Source organism: Herpailurus yagouaroundi, unplaced genomic scaffold (genome assembly GCF_014898765.1).
Source record: "Herpailurus yagouaroundi ecotype Mexico unplaced genomic scaffold, PumYag 28, whole genome shotgun sequence".
Taxonomy (NCBI): Eukaryota; Metazoa; Chordata; class Mammalia; order Carnivora; family Felidae; genus Herpailurus; species Herpailurus yagouaroundi.
Genome location: NW_024412376.1, coordinates 11796053 through 11817070, shown reverse-complemented (window position 1 = coordinate 11817070; position 21018 = coordinate 11796053). Strand labels below are relative to the sequence as shown.

At 37.4% G+C, this 21018-nt stretch overlaps 1 protein-coding gene across 7 annotated transcripts in view; it reads left to right on the top strand.

Moving 5' to 3' along the window:
* FBXO16 (F-box protein 16) overlaps positions 1-21018 on the top strand; it is a 65347-nt gene that overhangs the window by 20358 nt on the left and 23971 nt on the right. For 5 of the 7 annotated variants that reach the window (XM_040466552.1, XM_040466607.1, XM_040466495.1 and 2 more), the window contains 3 exons: positions 4696-4902; positions 7987-8151; positions 13767-13996. In XM_040466552.1, the coding sequence (XP_040322486.1) occupies positions 4696-4902; positions 7987-8151; positions 13767-13996 (602 nt within the window). The remainder of the gene's footprint in view (positions 1-4695; positions 4903-7986; positions 8152-13766; positions 13997-21018) is intronic. The other 2 variants (XM_040466664.1, XM_040466775.1) reach the window with 2 other exon arrangements.

Below are 21018 nucleotides of genomic sequence, written 5' to 3'. Positions count from 1 at the left end.
TTTGAAACTTTTTAAAAGTTTATTTATTTATTTTGAGAGAGAGAGGGTGGGTGCACAAGCGGGGGACAGGAAGAGAGAGAGAGAGGGAGAGAAAGAATCCCAAGCAGGTTTTGCCCTGTCCACGCAGAGCCCAACATGGGGCTTAATCTCATAAACTGTGAGATCATGACCTAGGCTGAGATCAAGAGTTGGATACTTAACCAACTGAGCCACCCAGACACCCCATGAAACTCTTGAATAATAACGTATCCATACCTTAATTGTGAAAGTCAGTTTTTGGTAACAGGACTCAGAAACTCAACCAGATTGGGATAAATAACCAATAAGCAAAAAATAACAAACCTTCTTCATTTTGTCCCCCCACTCACAGTAAACTTTTCTTTGCCAGTCTGTGTGAGGTGAGTGGAAACTGATGGCTGTAGCAACTGTCCTGATGTCCTGCAACTGCATTAAGGATCCTTGGAACAACTACTCCAAACATAGGATTTTCACAATTCTGTTAAGTCCAGAAAGCCCTGTAAAAAGGCATTAAAATAATTATAAAATATAATTGTGATAGAACATAACGTAACAGAATTGATTTAATGTAATATAATGTAAACAAAGGAACTAACTGTGAAGGGAGGTACCATCTGTGTGATACAGGATGGAAGAATGGTCCTAGCTACTCCCCAAATTTCACATATTGGATCCCTGGCTACAATGTTATGGGTATTTTTACTTGAAAGGAGATTATCGAATTCCTGGACAATTAACTCTTCCATGGATTATTTACTTTTTGGATTATTCCTAGCACCTTTTAAATTCCAAAGGGATTTCCCCCAACTGTGAAGCCTTCTTCTGAGTCATCAACCCACCTTCAATTGGTAGGAGTTCAAGGAATGCAAATTCATTTTGTATTAGCCTAAACAAACACAATTAGAAAGGAAAATCCCTCGAGGCAAAAAACACCTATCAACGCCAGATATAAATTACCTTTGACCATTATAATCAGGGAAATAAATGAGAAACCAATGTAATTATCTTTTTAATCTCCAGAGGAAAATGTTTTAATGTTTTCTTTTATAGATTTCTTCAGCACTTTATAATCCTGGTGTTCTTTTACATTCATTTTAAATCACTGTTATTCAAGCTGAGCTCATTCTCTTTTTGTGGGCAGCAATGAAAGTAGATGAGCTAACCTCCGTCATTCTAAATGTAATTCCCATCCTTGCCAATGCACAGACATAATTTTATGCTTTTTAATTTAATTGTTTGCATATATATTCTTTTTACACTGATTTAACCCACATACTCATTATTTTTAACATCACTTTGATATTTTATAATAAGCTGCCATGTATAATGAGTCATAAATCCTATTAAGAATTTTATACATAGATTATTTAATCCTCACAACAACCCTACCATTTAGATATAATTATTCCTAATGTATAAATGAGGAAATTGAGAGGTTGTTAGTGGTGGAGCTGGAATTTAGCGATTTATTTCCAAAGAGTATTGGAAATAATAGAATACTGGAAGTAAGACTTCCAATAGTCTCGTTACCAAACCCATCATCAATCTGTAATGCCATCCTCTATTAGGCATTTTTGATTATTTCTGATTTTGTGCAGTGATGATAATATCTCATGAAAATTTTTTTGTAACCATAATCATCCTGGGTCCCCATGTGGCTCAGTTTCTACAGAACCACAGAGCACTGCCTATAAGTCATTTTAAAAATGAATTCCAATTTTCACTTTGTGTCTCAAAGGAAAATCACAGCAGAACCAGTTTAAAACTCATAGCAGTACTTCTCAGGTCTCCTTTTGTTAAACAACAGAAATTCAGCCGAGTAATTTAAAAGATCAAATTGGCTTTATTGAACAATTTGTGAATCAGGCAGCATCCTATGTAGCAGATAGGAGCTCCATCAAGCCGTAGAAAAGGAAAGGTTTTTAAAGGTAGAGAGGGAGCCTAAAAACAAAATTACTAGCAAAGAATGCATTGTTTTAGGCAAGGTTTTCTTCCTAAGTGGAATGGAAGGGATCCGTCAGTAAATTGCCTAGTACTAACCGGGAAATTCCATGTTGACTGGTTAAAGTTATATTCCTGGGGAATTTATGATACGCAATTAGGTTAGGTATTAAATCTTGGTTTGCTGAAGTGGGGCCCTTAACATAGGTGACTCCATTTTGGTACTGTGGTTTTCTAGTTAACACCTTCCTTCATTCCTCAGCTCTCTCGTTCTCTAATTGCTATCTAAGGCAATGAATGTCTGAACCCCCAAACCCCCAACAAGCCAAAACCTTACTGCTTTTCTTTCTCCTCACACTTCCCCTTTGGTTCTTTATTTTATAGACCAATGCAGCTTCTCAGGCATGGTCCTTCCCCTGGCCCCAGTCATTCTGGTCTGGCTTCTCTCTCTTCAATGTAATAATCCATCCCAAAAGGAAAGAAGTCCTGTATTGTGAGAGTTGGAAATATGGATTGTGCAGAAATAGGGATAGGAGAAATCAGGGAACACTCACACACGAATAGATTTTTATTCATTTATTTGTAAGTTGAGGTTTTGGGCTTTTTCTTCCCTGCCATGAGCACACCATAAAGGCCCCTACAGGAGTTGTGTCTTGACAATGTCAGGATTCCAAACTCAATGACAATTCACTACCCATTTAACTTGGCTTCATACATGTCACACAAAACAAAGCATAATACAGTCACCCAACAAAGAAGATACAACAGGGGGCAAGAAATTAATGAACCAAATGTGAAGTCAGTCAGTCCCTAAGTGCACAGTTAGGGTGAGGCCGCGGTCCCGTCTAGGTCCTCTCTCAGCTCACACTGCTTATTATGTTCAAAAAGTGGGAATCTCTGTTATGTTCAAGATCAATCAGTAGGGGCCTTTGGCAGCATTTGCCTTTCAAATATGGTCAGAAGTTGAAGGGGTAGTGCCTGGAGAGTCTGACAGTTTGCCGTAGAAATCCCCCCTTTTGAAAGGAGTTTAATTGGGGCGCGTGGGTGGCTCAGTTGGTTAAATGTGCGACTTCAGCTCAGGTCATGATCTCACAGTTTGTGAATTTGAGCCCCGTGTCAGGCTCTGCGCTGACAGCTCAGCTGCTTCAGATTCTGTGTCTCCCTCTGTCTCTGCCCCTGCCCTCCTTGTGCTTTGTATATCTCTCAAAAATAAATAAACATTAAAAAAAAATTTTTTTTGAAAGTTTAATCAGTCTTGGGCCTTTGCAGGCCTCTTCTGGTTCTAGTGATTATCAGCTCTTGGTTCTTCCAGGTTCTTATCAGTTCTTAGTACTTCCAGTCTGTGCCGGTTTGGGTGAAATCTGGTCTTAGCTGCAACACCCTTCGCTGCTTATGTCACTGTTTGACAGGAGTGACTCTATCTTGCTTACTACATTCACCCTCCCGTCCTTGAATTATAGTCTGCAAACTGAGATTCCTGGGTCATTAAATAGATCTATAATAGTGAATAGTTTTTGATTAAGAAGTATTCTTGCCAGGGTGCCTGGGTGGCTCAGTTGGGTAAGCTTTCAACTCTTGATTTCAGTCCAGGTTGTGATTGCATGGTTCATGAGATCAAGCCCCACATCGGGCTTTGTGCTGCTGGTGTGGAGTTTGCTTGGGATTCTCTCTCTCCCTCTTTCTCTGCCCTTCACCTGCTTGCATTCTCTCTCAAAATAAATAAGCATTTTTTTAACTTTAAAAAAATAAGTATTCTTGCCAATTAAATATAAATACATATGACTATAATGAAGTTGATTTGTCATGCTTTATATGCCTTTTTAGGTAGTGTATTTTATGATTACAACTAAAGTTCCTTATAAAATTCTCATTACTTTATGATGACTGTAATAAATACCTATACATGAAATGCAATAGTATACAGAATACAGGTAGCCCCAAACTTTCCTATTTCTCTTCTCTAATGGGCTAAGGGAAAAAAAGACAGATTTAGACTCTGGTAAACTGACTCATTCAATTGGTAGATGTTCCCATAAGAGCCTTTCTCTGGGTTTTGGCCAGCCCTCAAATTCTTACCTTTCATCAGTCATTGATCTTGGAACTGATTAAGGGTTATCTCTGGGGAAAATTATGAAGTAACCAAAGCTTTTGTTTGGCATGCCTCCAGATTACTCTGGCATCTACTTCCTGTCTCTGGCAGTCTTTTTTCCAGGTCCTCTTATTGACATTTTCTCTCCAGTCAATCATTTACACATTACTGGGGCTTTAACCCAATATACTCCCCTTCTCAGGGATATTTGCATATTTTACCTTATCTCCAATTGTGAGTGCAAAGCCTTGTTTCTGATCCTGGAGTTTGGCACTAATGAGCTAATATAGAAACTCTGGTGGGAAACGGGCTGCCCAGGTGCCTTCTCTTGAAATTGTATCTTTAAGTATATATTTTCTCAGTTTACAAATATGGCCAGCTCCCAACTTACTGATCTTATATAACGGCAAGTTCTGAGGTCGAGTGCACTTCTGTGTATGCACTCAGGTCTTGTACACGCTTGCATGTATAAATGTGAGAAAGACAGGTAAGTGGCAAAACATCAATTTACTAATTAGGGGAAGAAGTACATGCTATTCATTAGTAATAAAATATGAAACTTACTTTCTCTGCCATTCTTCTCTCTTCCTCTAATGAATCTCTGGTATCAGACTGAACCTGGAGGGTTTTTTCTTTCTTTTTTCCAGTTTGACAAATGGACAGACTCTCAACGGAGAAGAATCTTGACAGGCCTGTTAGAACGTTGCTCCCTGGCACAGCAAAAGTTCTGCTGTCGAAAGCTTCAGGAAAAAATTCCAGCAGAAGCTCTGGATTTTACTACCAAGCTTCCAAGGGTGTTATCTTTATACATCTTTTCTTTCCTGGACCCCCGAAGCCTTTGTCGTTGTGCACAGGTAAAGGCAAAGAATTAGTGTCCAACATTTTATAGTGATAGCCTAGAAAACTCTAAAATGAGAAGGAAAAAAAAACACATGCACAAAACCAAGAAATAAGATGAGATGGTCAATATATTTAGTCTATATAGTTTGAATTAATCCCCATCTTCTTTGTACCTAACTCTGTATTTAGTGCTCAAAAGTAGATATAAAATAATGTAAGACATCATTAGTATCCACAGAATAGTATCTGCTGGTTGGGGAGACAGATACACATATATGAAATGGTTCATCAGCAGGATAGTCTTACAGTGCATAGCATACAACTAGGATAAAATTCTAAATTGTATGGTACAGGCCATTCATAAACAGAAGAGCTCAAAATAAGGTGCTAATGAGGTATGTACCAAAGACTATGAGAGTAAGAGTTCAGAGTGAGTAGACATGCTTCCAGTGGCCTTGGAAAAGGGGCTGCTGTTTTTTTTATAAGTAAATCCACCATGTATTAAAGTATACTTCAGTCACTTATGAGATAAACTAGTAGCCATTTTATTAAGTGTTTCCATAGAGGTTGGTAACACTAGAAGTTACTAGTCACCATGCATTCACATATGTGTAACATGTTAACTTTAGTTTTTAAAGTTAAGAAGATGGATGCAGTAAGAAAGATGAATTAATAAATGGTGTTAGGACAATTGGGCAGCTATCTGAAAAAAGTATTCTAGTAGGATAAAAGATTGGTATGAAATCAAAGGAAATCATAAAATACTCAAAGAAAACATAAGGAAGGAGGGCTTTGTGAGTATTCTATAATACCCAGAAGCTTTTAAAGAAAATACACAATTTAGGGGCACCTGAGTGGCTCAGTCACTTAAGCCTCCGACTCTTGATTTCGGCTCAGGTCATGATCTCACATGAGTTTGAGCCCCTCATTGGGCTCTCCACTAACAGGCTTTCTTGGGAGTCTCTCTCTATCCCCCCCCCCTCAAAATAAATAAATAAACTTAAAAAAAAAAGAGTATCATATAGCTATATGATGAATTACTGTGGGAACATTAGAAAACATGTTTTCAAAACACAAAGATGCTAATAATATGTAAAATGAAGAAACACAATTTAAAATTGTGTATATAGAGTTTCCCAATTTTGTTTCACAATGCCTAGAAAAAAAAAAAGAACTCTGTCAGGTTGTTAATAAAGGTAATCTCTGATTTATGGGGTTATGGGTATTGTTTTTCTTTTTAAATGATTTTATTTTATTTTATTTTATTTATTTATTTATTTATTTATTTTTTGAGAGAGAGAGAGAGAGAGAGAGTGAGCACACAGGGGGAAGGACAGAGAGAGAATCCCAAGCAGGCTTCAGGATGTCAGCGCAGTCTCTTTCTTAGGACTCAATCTCACATGGGATCACCACCTGACCCAAAATCGAGACACTTAACTGACTGAGCCACCTAGGTGCCCTGGGTATTATTTTTCTTTAAACTTCTTGGAATTTTTCAAATTTTGCACACTGAGACTGTTTTCATTTGAGGGAAATGTTATTTGAAATCACTAATCCTATCATATATGTGTACCATATGTCAATCTTACAAGATCCTGGCATTATGTTTTTTTCCCAGTACTGACTGTGAAGAAAACACAGGCAGTTGTTCTTCAGCTAGATTTAAACAATAATGTCATTGCACTAAAATGAGCTTTGAGTTGTTTAAAAAGATGGAGGCAGGAAGGGTCTGATAATTTTGAAAGCTCCTACCCTCCTACCTACTCTTCAATTTGCCTCATTCCTGTCTACCTTAAAAACAAGCAAAAAAACACCAAAGAGCAAAAACAAAACATACCAAAACCTTATCTACCCCCGGGGAGTGGGGGGAGGGAGGGAAAAACTTGATACCCAGCTCAAAACAAGATGTAAGGAAAGTGAGGGAAAGAGTGAGAATTGAGATATTTTTCTCCTCATCTCATCCCTCCGAAACCCCACCTCTCCACTGAATTCTGAGTTAATGAACCATATGGGGATTAAGGTTGCTGTTGTTTCATTTCTGCATTGAACAAAGTAGATGTGATTTCTGTTCCTGCCTGCAGGGCTCTGTCAAATTTTCTACCCTTTTTCATTCTTCCAGCTCCTGAACCTGTTATTTCTTGTAATTGTGCCCTCCCCTCTCCTGTTTGTCTCCTCTTCAGCCCAGAAAACAATGCTAAACATAATGGAACTCAGTACTTGGTAGATGGAAGGAGGAAGAGAGGGCTAGATAAATGGATGGATGAATAGTATAGTGTTCTGCCTTTGTGTGTGTGTGTGTGCTCAAAAATTATTAATGACTTAATCTTGAAAAAGCGACTAATTTCCCAAGGTTGAAATTTAGGTTTGAAGGTTAGATGTTGTCTTTGCGACTCTTACAACACAGCACAGAACCCCTGGGCTGAACTTTATATATGAACTAGCTTTCAGCAAGACTTGTTCAAAATCTGAAGTAAGTTACTATAAATACTGCTGCACCATAGTAGGGTCATCTCCAACACTTGCTGGATGTGTGAGAATGACCAGAATGCCATGGGAATGGAATGTAGAGAATAAACAGTGTATGCTCTATGGAATCTTAAAGGCTACATAGGGCACACCATAAGATATCAGTAATTACGTTCTATTTATAAAATTTCTATTTAGTTAAATCATAAGAATGGAGGGAAAATGGAAGCATACCAAAAAATGAGTAAATAATATGCAGACCTGAGTTTCTATAACCCTCCTATAACTTTCATATGAACTTCTAGGAAGTTCCAAAGTCTATTTGAGCCACGGTTGCCTTGTTTGCAACATGAGAGTAGTAATAACACCTACCTCTTTAGGTTGCTGTGGGGATGGTTAATAGGTACTCAATAAATATTAGTTGACTCTGAATCTAAGTGTGATTTAACATTTACAGAAAATCCTCCTGCCTAGGTAGAGAGCATTTCAGGTAGATAATTATTTAAGTTGTGATTTGCAGGAAAAGAACAATAGAGTTATCTCAGGTCCAGAGTGACAGCTCAAGACCTAGAAAAAAATGGGCATGTAAACTGAGTTAAGTTTTTTTTTTCTTTCCAATTACTTTTTTTCAGGTGAGCTGGCACTGGAAGAACTTAACTGAGCTGGATCAGCTCTGGATGCTCAAATGTTTACGATTTAACTGGTACATCAATTTCTCTCCAACTCCCTTTGAGCAGGGTATATGGAAGAAGCACTACATTCAAATGGTAAAAGAACTTCATGTTACCAAGCCTAAGGTATATTTGGGACGAAAAGCAACAAATATACAAATATCAGCTATTTAGGAATACCAGAGGGGAGATGGATGGGGAAGGGGCGGGGAATGAGTTAAACAGGTGATGGGGATTAAGAAGGGCACTTGTAATGAGCACCTGGTGTTGTATGTAAGTGTTGAATCACTATATTGCACACCTGAAATGAATATTACACTGTATGTTAACTAAGTGGAATTTAAATTAAAACTTAGGGGCACCTGGGTGGCTCAGTCGGTTGAGCGCCTGACTTCGGCTCGGGTCACGATCTCATGGTCTGTGAGTTTGAGCACAGTCTGGCTCTGTGCTGACAGCTCAGAGCCTGGAGCCTGCTTCGAATTCTGAGTCTGTCCTCCCCTGTTCTCACTCACTCTCTCTCTCTCTTTCAAAAATAAATAAACATTAAAAAAACTTTTTTTAATAAATTAAAACTGAAAAAAAAAGGGAATTCCAGAACTAAGACTAAATGATCAAACTTGAAGTTGGGGAGGGGACTTGGTTGAAAGGAAGTACACTATTAGGTCAAAATTTTCCTTTTCTGAGAACTTGATAGCCTTGTTCAAGACATCCATGCTAGTTGAGAGTCCTCATGGGACACTCCCCAAACCACAGTTCCACCCAGGAGGCTAGGACTGCGTAACTCCTCATTCTGTTCAGATTCCTGGATTTCTGTGTCTCTGACTCACACACCAAACAATTCTGACACTGAGACTCTGTGGAGAATGTGCAATATTTGCTATCAAAGGGTCATCAAATTTTACTTTATCAATTCAAATTTTCTGATTCTATCAGGTGAGCTAAAGTTTATTTGTGTATCATTTACGAAGAAAAGTTTTCCAATCTGTAATTATGGAAATGAGTAATGAGTATACTAAAGTTCTTTTTAATCCAGAAACTAAGCAATGTAAAGCATTTACATATGATCATAAAAAGTAAATAATGCAGGAATAATTTTTCTAGTTGTTTTGTCTGCATTATAACCAATGTTTATGTTCATTCTTATAGTCACAGTTAATTAGATAACTCATGGGAAAATTTTATGAGCCTTTTCTTTATGGTGTGATCTATACACACGCAGAGTTGTGCATCGTTTTATACAATAGATGAGTTCCTGAAAATTATGTGTAAATTAAATTTTTTAAATGATTTTTAAAACCACAGGGGTATCATATCCTGTGAAAAAATTGCAGTGAATCCTTTTAAAATTGAAGAATCCTTTTGAAAGATTAATAGTCAGCTCCTAACTTGTTCATTTAGCTTTAGTTTTATTGTTTTAAAGTAGAATCCATCTACATTTAATATAGTAATAAACTATGCATAATTAATATTGTTACAATTGCAACGATAAAACTAGTCTTTCAGATTTCAGTAATGGGTGTGCTCCATGAGGCTTTCTTTTAAAAAATAAAATTTAAGTTGCAGTGATGGAAGAAGTTATTTTCAAAATTACCATGGCTGTGACTTCTTTTCAGATCTGATAAGGCTTTTCTTGACTCTCATTTTCAGTTGGGGGCAGGGAATGTCATTCAATAGCTGAAGCTTGGGCAGTTCTGGGGCAGAGAAGAGAAAAGTGATTAACCAGTTTGTAGAAGAAAAGAGGTTTTGAGTAGTACTTATAAAACTGACTTTACAGCTTTGTCTTTAGCAATAATTCTTTTCTATAAAATATGTATAACTGTATTTAAAAATAATGAAGAGTTCTGATGAGAGAAAGTTGCCACCTCTTTGCTTAGTATTATATTTCTTAGCAAACACTTTGTTATATTAAACTTTAATTTTTCTGCTTGATAAATAGACCTAAATCAGAACGACAAAGGTTAATAAAATCTACAAATAAACTTATTGATTAAAGAAATAGACCTTGGGGCACCTGGGTGGCTCAGTCGGTTGAGTGTTCGACTTCAGCTCAGGTCATGATCTCGCAGTCTGTGGGTTCGAGCCCCGCGTCAGGCTCTGTGCTGACAGCTCAGAGCCTGGAGCCTGCTTCAGATTCTGTGCCTCCCTCTCTCTCTTCCCCTCCCCTGCTCATGCTCTGTCTCTCTCTGTCTCAAAAATAAATAAAGACATTAAAAAAAATTAAAAAAAAAAAAAAAAGAAATAGACCTAAGTCAGAAACACTGAAGAGTCATGTGATGAAGGTTAATAAAGTTATGTGACTAAGGTTAAAAAGTCAACTGTCAGCACCATACATACTTGAGTAATTTGTGTAGTTTCCTGTGAGGTTACTTCAGTGATGGTGAACGTAGGCAGCCACTGGAGTTTACCTTCACTCAAGCACCTCCCCCTTCCACCTCCCCCCAACCCCCAGTACCTTGTACCTGGCATGTGCTTCAGCAGAGCTTTTGAAAGCATTTTATGAGCAAATGGTTGTGGTTAATATTAGTTTCCTCAAGCTTAACATGAAGACTGGACTAGAATGATCTTTGTAACTATCTGCAAGGCTCTGCTATCCACCCCACACAATGTAATTTCAAAAAGACTCAATCTAGAAAAGGAAGAGTAAGCTGAACCCAAAGTAGATAGAAGGAAGAAATAATAAAGGGCTAAGATCAATGAAATCAGAGTAAACAATAGAGAAAAATCAGTAAAACCAAAGCTGCTTCTTTGAAAACATAAATAAATTTCATAAGTTTCTAGCTAGGCTGATCAAGGAAAAAAAGAGAGAAAACATTCATTACTCATAACAGAAATGAAAGAGGGGGCATCAGTACAGATCCTGTAAACATGAGAAGAATAATGAGAGAATACTATGAATTAGTCCACATCACTAAATTTGACCACTTAGATGAAACACAATTCTTGAAAATACAAATTACAAAAAGTCTCAATAGGAAATAGAAAACATGAATAAATGTTTATCATTTATGAAATTGAATTCATAATTTTCCATAAAACTCTAGACCCAGATAGCTTCATTGGTGAATTCTATCACAGATTAAAGGAAGGAATACTAATTCTTTTTTTTTTTTTTTTTAATTTGAGAGAGAGAGCATGAGCAAGTGGAGGGGAGGGGCAGAGGGATAGAGAGAGAATCTCAAGCAGACACCACACTCAGCATGGAGCCTGATGCGGGGCTTGATCCCATGACCCTGGGATCATGACCTGAACTTAAATCAAGAGTCAGACACTTGGGGCGCCTAGGTGGCTCAGTTGGTTGAGCAGCCGACTTTGGCTCAGGTCATGATCTCGCAGTTTGTGGGTTTGAGCCGTGTCGGGCTCTGTGCTGACAGCTCAGAGCCTGGAACCTGCTTCGGATTCTGTGTCTCTCTCTCTCTCTCTCTCTCTCTCTCTCTCTCTCTCTCTCTCTGCCCCTCCCCTGCTCATGCTCTGTCTCTCTCTGTCTCAAAAATAAATACAAACATTAAAAAAACATTTTTAAGAGTTGGATGCTCAGGGGCAGCTGGGTGGCTCAGTCGGTTGAGCCTCCAACTTCAGCTCAGGTCATGATCTCGCAGTCCAGGGGTTTGAGCCCCATGTCAGGCTCTTTGCTGACAGCTTGGAGCCTGGAGCCTGCTTCTGATTCTGTGTCTCCATCTATCTACTCCTCCCCTGCTTGCACTCTGTCTGTCTCTCTCTCTCTCAAAAATAAACATTAAAAAAAAAAATTAGATCTTTAAAAAAAAAAAAAGAGTTGGACGCTCAGCCAACTGAGCCACCCAAATATTAATTCTACACAAATTCTTTTATAAAATGGAAGACAGGAACACTTCCCAACTCATTACCTTTATACCAAAACCAGATAGAACCTTTATAAGAAAACAAAACAAAACCCCAGACTAATGTCCCTCATGAAAACAAACATAAAAATCCTTTAAAAATATTAACAAATTAAATCAAGTTATTTATAAAGAAAGAATAATACATGATGATCAAGTGGGATGTATCCATGGAGAGTAAGGTTGGCATAATATTAAAAAATTAACCAATGTAATTCACGGAATAAAAGAAAAAAAGATGTATGATCATTTCAGTATATGCAACAAAAGCATTTAACAGAAGTTCAACATCCACTCATGATTTTAAAAATTCTCAAAAAGGCTTTAGGTGAACAACATTTTGTTTACTTAATACAGAAAAGTATCACAGTTTCTATTCTGTTTTGTTAAAGAGTCAAACATTTTGTTACTTTTCAGAATGAATAATGTTTGTATAAAATTACTAACACACTAATTTTCTGCCTGAAATTGTTTATTGTTGTGTATTATTTATTCCCAGTAGTATTAAATAAGGTCTTCTTCAGCAAAAACAGACAGATTCTGTTTGATATAAGCTCAGAGAAATGAAATGAATGACCATTCTAAATGAGACCTGAAGAAAATATTGAATACTAAACCAATAATGAGCTATCAATTATATAAATATGAAAGGTCTTCTTAACAATCATTCATTAAATTAGTAAATATTTATTAAGTACTGTTACATGCTGGGTGCTGAGTATAAGGGTCCTAACCCTGCTTTCAAGGAGTCTAGTCTAGTGGCCTAGGACATAAACAAATACATAATTACAACACGGAGTAATACATGCTATTCTGTAATAGAAATGTATACAATGAACAGTTAACACAAGGATAAGAAACTAACTGATTCTGCTTGAAGAGATTGGGGAATTTCTTAATTTTCACCAACAATTCAAGCAAACCAATTTACCATGCAAAGCTTTCCTAATCTCTTAAAGAACAAAAATTAAGCCTTTAATGGCTTCTCAACATACCATTACCACTTCCCTTAGGTTACAACCACATAAAAAACCTTATGAATTTCACACACAAAAATAGACTTTCAATTTGGGAAATTAAAGCAAAAGTATTCTTTGGGAGCAGTAAAGGTTTTGAAAACCGATAAAATCTATAGTTTACCCCCCATATAACTCGAAGTTGTCCCTGTGTGTTATAGATAATTAAGCCTGGAGTACCTTTTTTGGAATGTGTACATTTTTAGGAATAAGTTAACTGCAATTGTGGAAAAATTATACAATGATGTGGTAGAAGAGGTGGCAGTACAGGATAGAGAGGTTTAGAGCAAGGACTTGAAAGCAAGACAGTCCTAGATTCAAATTCTGACCCTTTGGGGTCCCTGGGTGGCTCAGTCCATTACGCATCTGACTTCAGTTCAAGTCACGATCTCACAGTTCATGAGTTTGGGCCTCGCATAGGGCTCTCTGCCATCAGCATAGAGTCTGCTTTTGACCCTCTATCCCCCTCTCCCTCTGATCTCTCCTTCCCCTGCTTGCTCTCTCTCTCTCTCTCTTTCTCTCAAAAATGAATAAACATTAAAGAAAAAAAATTCTGACCCTCTGTCTTACTACTTATGTAATAGTGGGCAAGCTCATTGGTTTATCCTATCTTCAGTTTCCGCTTCTGTAAATGAGAGTAGTAACTATTACCTTTTAGAGTTATTATGAAGGTTAAATAAAATAATGCATGAAAACTTCCTGAGAAAGTACCTGACACATACAAGTACTCCTGGATTGGTGGCTGCTGTAATTATTATCACCATTATCATTGCAGTTGGGGCGATGGTGATGATGATGGTGGTGGTGTTTTGTTTTTTGTTGTAATTATTATGATGTTTTAAGAACAGAAGTAATTTTCTTCTTCTAGACACCTCCAAAAGACAGGTTTGCGGTTGCTGACATTCAACCAGTTACAAGCAGTTCTCCAGAGGAAAAGCAGTTTCCAGCATCCGCTTTCCGGTCCTCTTCCTCTTTGAGAAAGAAGACTCATGGGGAGAAAGAACTCCCACCCTGGCGATCCTCCGACAAACATCCAACTGATATCATTCGCTTCAATTACCTGGACAACTGTGATCCCATTGTGCAAATCTGGCAAGGGTGAGAAGCTCTGTGCTCTTTTCTACTTACTTGCCATTAGACACAATTTGCTGGCACTTCAGTATAGGAAAGGATGAAAATAAAATTACTGTGAAAAAAAATGCTTTTCAATGAATAGAAGCAAAAAGTAATTGGGAAGTAAACCATTATTGGTAAATTTGCCTTGTTCATTAGGTTTTGTTTGCATTTTGTAGCTCTTATAATTTCACATTACAGCTTCTTTTGATATATATATTTTTTAATGCTTATTTATTTTTGAAAGAGAGAGAGACACAGAGCATAAGCAGAGGAAGGACAGAGAGATTGGGAGACACAGAATTCGAAGCAGGCTCCAGGCTCCGAGCTGTCAGCACAGAGCCCAACACGGGGCTCAAACTCACGAACCATGAGATCATGACCTGAGCCAAAGCTGGACACTTAACCGACTGAACCACCCAGGCGCCCCTTCTTTTGATATTTTAATACTTCAGATTTCAGTCTAGCACCATAGAGTTCATTCTGGTCTTTTCCTTTTCCATATTTACACCTCCCTTCTCTGACAGTGAGAAACCAGGCTCTCATATTTATTTATGCAAGTTATATATGTACATATATAATTTTGATTATATACTATATATATAATTTATATAAAAATTGCATACTATACACACACACACACACATATACATGAACAGTATGTATTTACTTACAAATACTGAAAGTAATTTTAAAATTGCTAACCTATTTCATTATTAAAACAAATCTGCTAACTAGACAGTATTTGCTTATGGTTCTTTTTTTTTTAGTGTTTATTTTTGAACAAGAGAGAGTGCAAGCGAGGGAAGGGCAGAGAGAAAAGGAGACACAGAATCCAAGGCAGGCCCTAGGCTCTAGGCTCCAACCTGTCAGCACAGAGCCCAACATGGGACTCAAACCCACAAACCATGAGATCATGACCTGAGCTGAAGTTGGACGCTTAACCAACTGAGCCAGGCAACCCTGTTTATGGTTCTTTTTGACTTTAGTCTGAGGGCATATATTCATAACACTGTGTTCAAAAGTTATGTGGGTTCTTTTTTTAAATATCTCCCTTCACTGTGGTTTGTTACGTAGTTCTAAAGTTCAAACTACATAAAAGCAAACAAGAAGTGGGGCGCCTGGGTGGCTCAGTAGGTTAAGCCTCTGGCTCTTAATTTCGGTTCATGTCATGATCCCAGAGTTAGTGAGATCAAACCCTAAATCGGGCTCTGTGCTGACAGCATGGAGCCTGCTTGGGATATTCTCTCTCTCCCTCTCTCCCTCTCTCCCTCTCTCCCTCTCTCTCTGCCTTCTCCCCCCAGTAAATAAATAAAAACTCTTTTTAGGGGCACCTGGGTGGCGCAGTCGGTTAAGCGTCCGACTTCAGCCAGGTCACGATCTCGCGGTCCGTGAGTTCGAGCCCCGCATCGGGCTCTGGGCTGATGGCTCAGAGCCTGGAGCCTGTTTCCGATTCTGTGTCTCCCTCTCTCTCTGCCCCTCCCCCGTTCATGCTCTGTCTCTCTCTGTCCCAAAAATAAATAAACGTTGGAAAAAAAAAAAACATTATAAAATATTAAAAAAAAAAAACAAAAAACAAAAAAACTCTTTTTAAAATGTATACGGAAAGTGCACAAAAGGTATACTCAGAGAAGTGCCCCACCCCCACCTCTTCCATTCCTCTCCCACCCTGTCATCTTTTCCACCCCTTTCCCACTAACAAACCTAATTATTTTACCATTTTTCAACTATCTGATTGGCAAACAGTTTAAAGGTTGACAATACATTCTGTTGGTGAGGCTGTGGGCAAACAGGTACCTCATACATTGCTAGTAGGAATATAAATTGGCACAAACCTTATAGAGGGATATTTGACAATTACCCAGCAAAAATACATATGTCTTTACATTTTGACCCCAAAATCCCACGTCTAGGAATCAACCTTGAAAATAGGAAAAGTAGGGGCACCTGGGTGGTTCAGTCAGTTAAGTGTCTGACTCTTGATTTTGGCTCAGGTCGTGATCTCATGGTTAGTGAGTTTGAGCCCTGTATCCGGCTCTGTAGCGTGGAGCCTCCTTGGGATTCTCTCTCTCCCGTTCTCTCTCTGCCCCTCCCCTGCTCACACTTTCTCTCTTGTCTCTGAAAATAAATAAACTTTAAAAAAAGAAAATATGAGAAGTAGATCTGTATAAGGATATTTATTGCAGGGGTGTTTCCTATTTTAAAGTATTGGGAATAACTTAAATTTTCATACATGGAGAATGTCTGTTGAATAAACTGGGTATGGTCCATTCACACAATGGAGTACTAGGCACATATGAAAATGAGGAAGAGCTCTCTGAACCGATTGGCAGTAAGAAGGTACGTTGTTAAGGGAGAGAGGCACATTTCAAGAGAGTATCTGTAGTATGCCACCCATAGTACAGAAAGAAGAGAAAGTAAGAAAATATACATCTGTGTCTGTATATACACATGTATCTGTTAATATACACATACATACATGTTTACAGGATAAATAAGAAAGGAAATAAATTTTGGAATGTTTTGTAATGTTTTAATATGTCTGCTATGTTTTCAGAATATATTTAAACAGATTAACATCAAGGCAGCATAAGATAGTGAAAGTGTACAGGCTCTGGAGCCATACTGCTTGGGTTCAAATCCAGACTCCCACATTTCTAGCTTTGTGATCCTGGGGAGTTCCGTAACTTCTCTGTGCCTTAGTTTCCACACCTGTAAACTGGCAATAATAGTAATACCTAGCTCACAGGATCCCTGTGAGGTAATCCTCATATATGCAACATGCTTACAAAAGCGCCTAACACGTAGTAAGTAAGCACTTCTTTTGTAGGATGGTTTACTCAAATTATATTATGTGGCTATAGTAAAAGAAAGGGTAATCCCACAAAGTCTGCTGAGTTGGGGACATTCAGATTACTTGTGTATTTTCTATTTTCAGGACTACTCAAGTCCCTTTGGAGGTGAGATGAGAGTGGTATCCCAAATTAGGCAAGAATCAAGCTCTTTGAGGGTGCAGACCATGTGCCTTACTCATTTTTATATCATCACTGACTAGCTTTGCAATACTCATTAACTGATTTTGCAAGAAGTGTAGCCTTTCTGTTCATAAACTTTAAATTTTAGTTGCATCAGAAAAAAATCTAATTGAGTTGCTAATAACTTAGAAAGTACTGGGCAAAAAAAAAAAAAAAAAAAATAAAGGTACAAAAAAGAGTTTAAGGAGTGCCTAGGTGGCTCAGTTGGTTGAGCATCCAACTCATAATTTCAGCTCAGCTCATGATCTCATGGTGGCAAGATCAAGATTGAGTCCCATTTTGGGCTCCACACTGGGCATGGAGCCTGCTTGAGGTTGTCTCCCTCCCTCTCCCACTCCCCCTCCCCCACTTGCATGCACGCACACTCTCTCCCTCAAAAAAATAAAATAAAACAAATTTGGGGGGCACCTGGGTGGCTCAGGTGGTTAAGCGTCCAACTCTTGGTTTCAGCTCAGGTCATGGTCTCACGGTGTTCATGGGTTTGCTGTGCTGACAGTATGGAGCCTGCTTGGGATTCTCTGTCTCCCTCTCTCTCTCTGCCCCTCCTGCATGTGCTCTCTTTCTCACTCAAAAGTAAATAAATAAAAATTAAAAAAAAAAAAAGCAGAGTTTAAAAGAAATACTACCATTTATATTAAAATGGGTGGGAGGGTGCCTGGGGTGGCTCATTTGTTAAGCCTCTGACTTTGGCTCAGGTCATGATCTCACAGTTCATGAGTTTGAGTCCCACATCAGGTGAGCTTGAGCCCTGCTTCTCTCTCTGTCTCTCCCTCTTCCTCTGCCCCTCATGGGATTCTCTCTCTCAAAAAAAAAAAAAAAAAAAAGGGGGGGGGAAAAAAAATATATATATATATATATATATATGTGTATATATATGTGTATATATATATATGTGTGTGTATATATGTGTATATGTGTATATATATATATATACACACACACATACATACATATACATATATCCATAAAATATCTATACATAAAGTATCTTTGGAATATACACAAGAAACTGATACTATATTGTTTGCCTTCAAGGAGAACTGTAAGTTGGAGACAAGAATAGATGGAAAAAATTTTACTGTACATCCTTTTGAACTCTTGAATTTTGAATCATTGTGAATGTATTGACTATGTATTGATCAATGTATTCCTGAAGATAGTATTTAAGAGTTTGTGTGTGGCCCTTATACTGGACTATGGTGGTAAATAGGAGAGAGACAAACTTAGATACCCAGGCATATGAATGGTACATTAACATGAGATAAACTGATAATGTCCTGAGTTTTCTGTGAAACTCAGATACCATTTATGAAAGGCAATAATCACATTAAGTGTTAATGCACTGAACACCCAATTAAAAGGCAGAGATTATAGAATGGGTAAAAAGACAAGAACTGACCATATACTTTTTACAAGAGACACACCTTAAATACAAAGACACAGATAGGTTTAAAAGTGAAGTGATGGAAAGAGATGTGCCATGCAAAGAGTAAGCATAAGAAGGCTAGGATGACCACTAATATCAAATAAAAGAGCCATCAGGACAAAGAGTATTACCAAAGATAAAGAGGGACATTTCATAATGATACAGGGGTTAACTAAAGAGGAAGATATAACTGTTACAAATGCATATCTACTTAATTACAAGGCTCAAAGTACTTAAGAGAAAAATTGATGGATCTTAAGAGATAAATAGACAATTCCATGAACACCCTTTTTTAAGTGCATGTGCTACATTCACCAAGACAGACACAATGCTTGGACTCTTCAAAAAGTCAGTGCCATGAGGAAAAAAAAGAAGTGGGAAAAATGTTCTAGACATAAGAAACATAACAACCAAATGCAGTTTGAATCTATATAGGATTCTGATTAAAAAAAAAAAAAAAAAAGACTGGGGTGCCTGGGTGGCTCAGTCGGTTAAGCATCCGACTTCAGTTCAGGTCATGATCTCACAGTTTGTGAGTTCAAGCCCTGCATCAGGCTCTGTGCTGACAGCTTAGAGCCTGGAACCTGCTTCATATTCTGGGTCTCCCTCTCTCTCCCCCTCCCCTGCTCACTCTGTGTCTCTCTCTCTCAAAAATAAATAAACATTAAAAAAAAAAAAAGACTATAGAAGACATTCTTGGAACAATTGCAGAAATTTGAATATGAATTGAATATTAAATGATATTAAAGAATTACCATTCATTTTCCAAAGTATGATGACACTAATGTGGTTAGGTAGGCAAATACTCTCTGAGGAGATGAGTATTGAAGTATTTAGGGGTGAAGTGTCTGTAATTTATTTTCTTACAGTATGGGAAAAATGCATACATACATATATATACACACATACATATATACGTGATGTGTGTATCTATATATATGTATCTATATAGAGAGAGGGATAAAGCAAAAATATCAAAATGTTAGTAATTGTTGAATCTAGTTGGAGAGTATATGGGTAATCAGTGTGCTATTCTTTCAAATGTTCTTTATATTCAAAAGTTCTTAATTAAAAGTTGGGGGACATTTTTGAAAACTAAGCAACAAGAAATATTTGAGCAAAGCTGGACTTTTTAAATAAAAATTTTTATACTGGATATTCAAATATCAAAATACAACCACTTGTAACCATCAGCTAGCATTAACAGTTTTGAACTCATGACCAATCTGGTTTCCTTTATCCCTCACCCCTTCTTCCCTTTCCCCAGGTTACTTTGAAGACAAATCTAAAGGTTGTATTATTTCATTCATATATATTTCAGTATATATTGAAATTGTGGTATTTCATATCACATCTAAATCCATGGATGATTTCATAATAAATCAAATATCAAGCCAGTTTTGAGGTATCTTTGTCTCATAAAAGGTATTTTTAAACAGTTGGTTTGTTTAATCAGCTTCCATATAAGGTTTGCATATTGTATTTAGTCCATGGGTCACTTAAATCTTTTTTTTTCTTTTTTCTTTTTTTGGATCTATAGGCTTATCCTCTGTCCTTTTTTTCTCCCCTTGCAATTTGTTTTTTTATAGAAATCAGGCTATTTATTCTGTAGAGCTTCTCACATTCTGATTTTGCTGATTGTACTCCCAACGTGCAGCTTGGCATGTCCCTCTGTCTCCTGTACTTGGCCATACTGGTGGTCAGAGCTAGAGGCTTGAGGAGATAGGATCATGTACTTCCATCATGAGGTGCAAATCTCCGGTTGTCTCTTTTTTTGTGATGTTAGTGGCTATTGAGGATCATTGCTTAGATCCATTACTTCAGGCAGACTTTTTTGGAAAGTGCCAGAGAATAAACGCTTTACAGGGTATATCTCTGTCACAACTGTTCGACTTTGCCATTGTAGTCTGAAAACAGTCAAAGACAAGATGCAAAAAAATATAAGCATGACTATGTCCCCTTATAACTTTATTTACAAAAATAGGCATTGGGCCAGAGTTCACCTCTGGGCTGCAGTTTGCTGATCCCTACTTTATCCTAATATATATGATAGTTTTAGAAAACCAATACTAATATTAATACAAACAATAGGATTACTAAAAAACAGTTTAAGATTTCTTTGCCTGTATTTTTGTCCTTAGTTCTTAGTAGAATACTACAAAGAATATGCAGACAAATTACTGTGTTAAAGTCCCATGAACTAACTAATTCCTCCATGTGTAATAATGCCACTAACTCCATAGTTAGGAGTTGTTTCTTTTATTTGTTCTTAGATTTTAGGGATTTTCTTCCTTTGTTTTATTTTATAATTTTGAGAAAAATTGAGATGGTTCCAAAGTCAAATATATAAAACAAAGTATATTTGGAGAAGTCTAGCTTCTGTTCCTACCCCTCCATACTGTTCTTTGTTCTTGATTGGATCACATAGGGATCCTACTTATAGGTAACCATTTTTCAAGATGTTATGGTGTCGTCCTTCCATTTAAAAAAATTTAAGCAAATACACACAGGCATTTTTGAAATAAACATACCACTTTATTCACCTT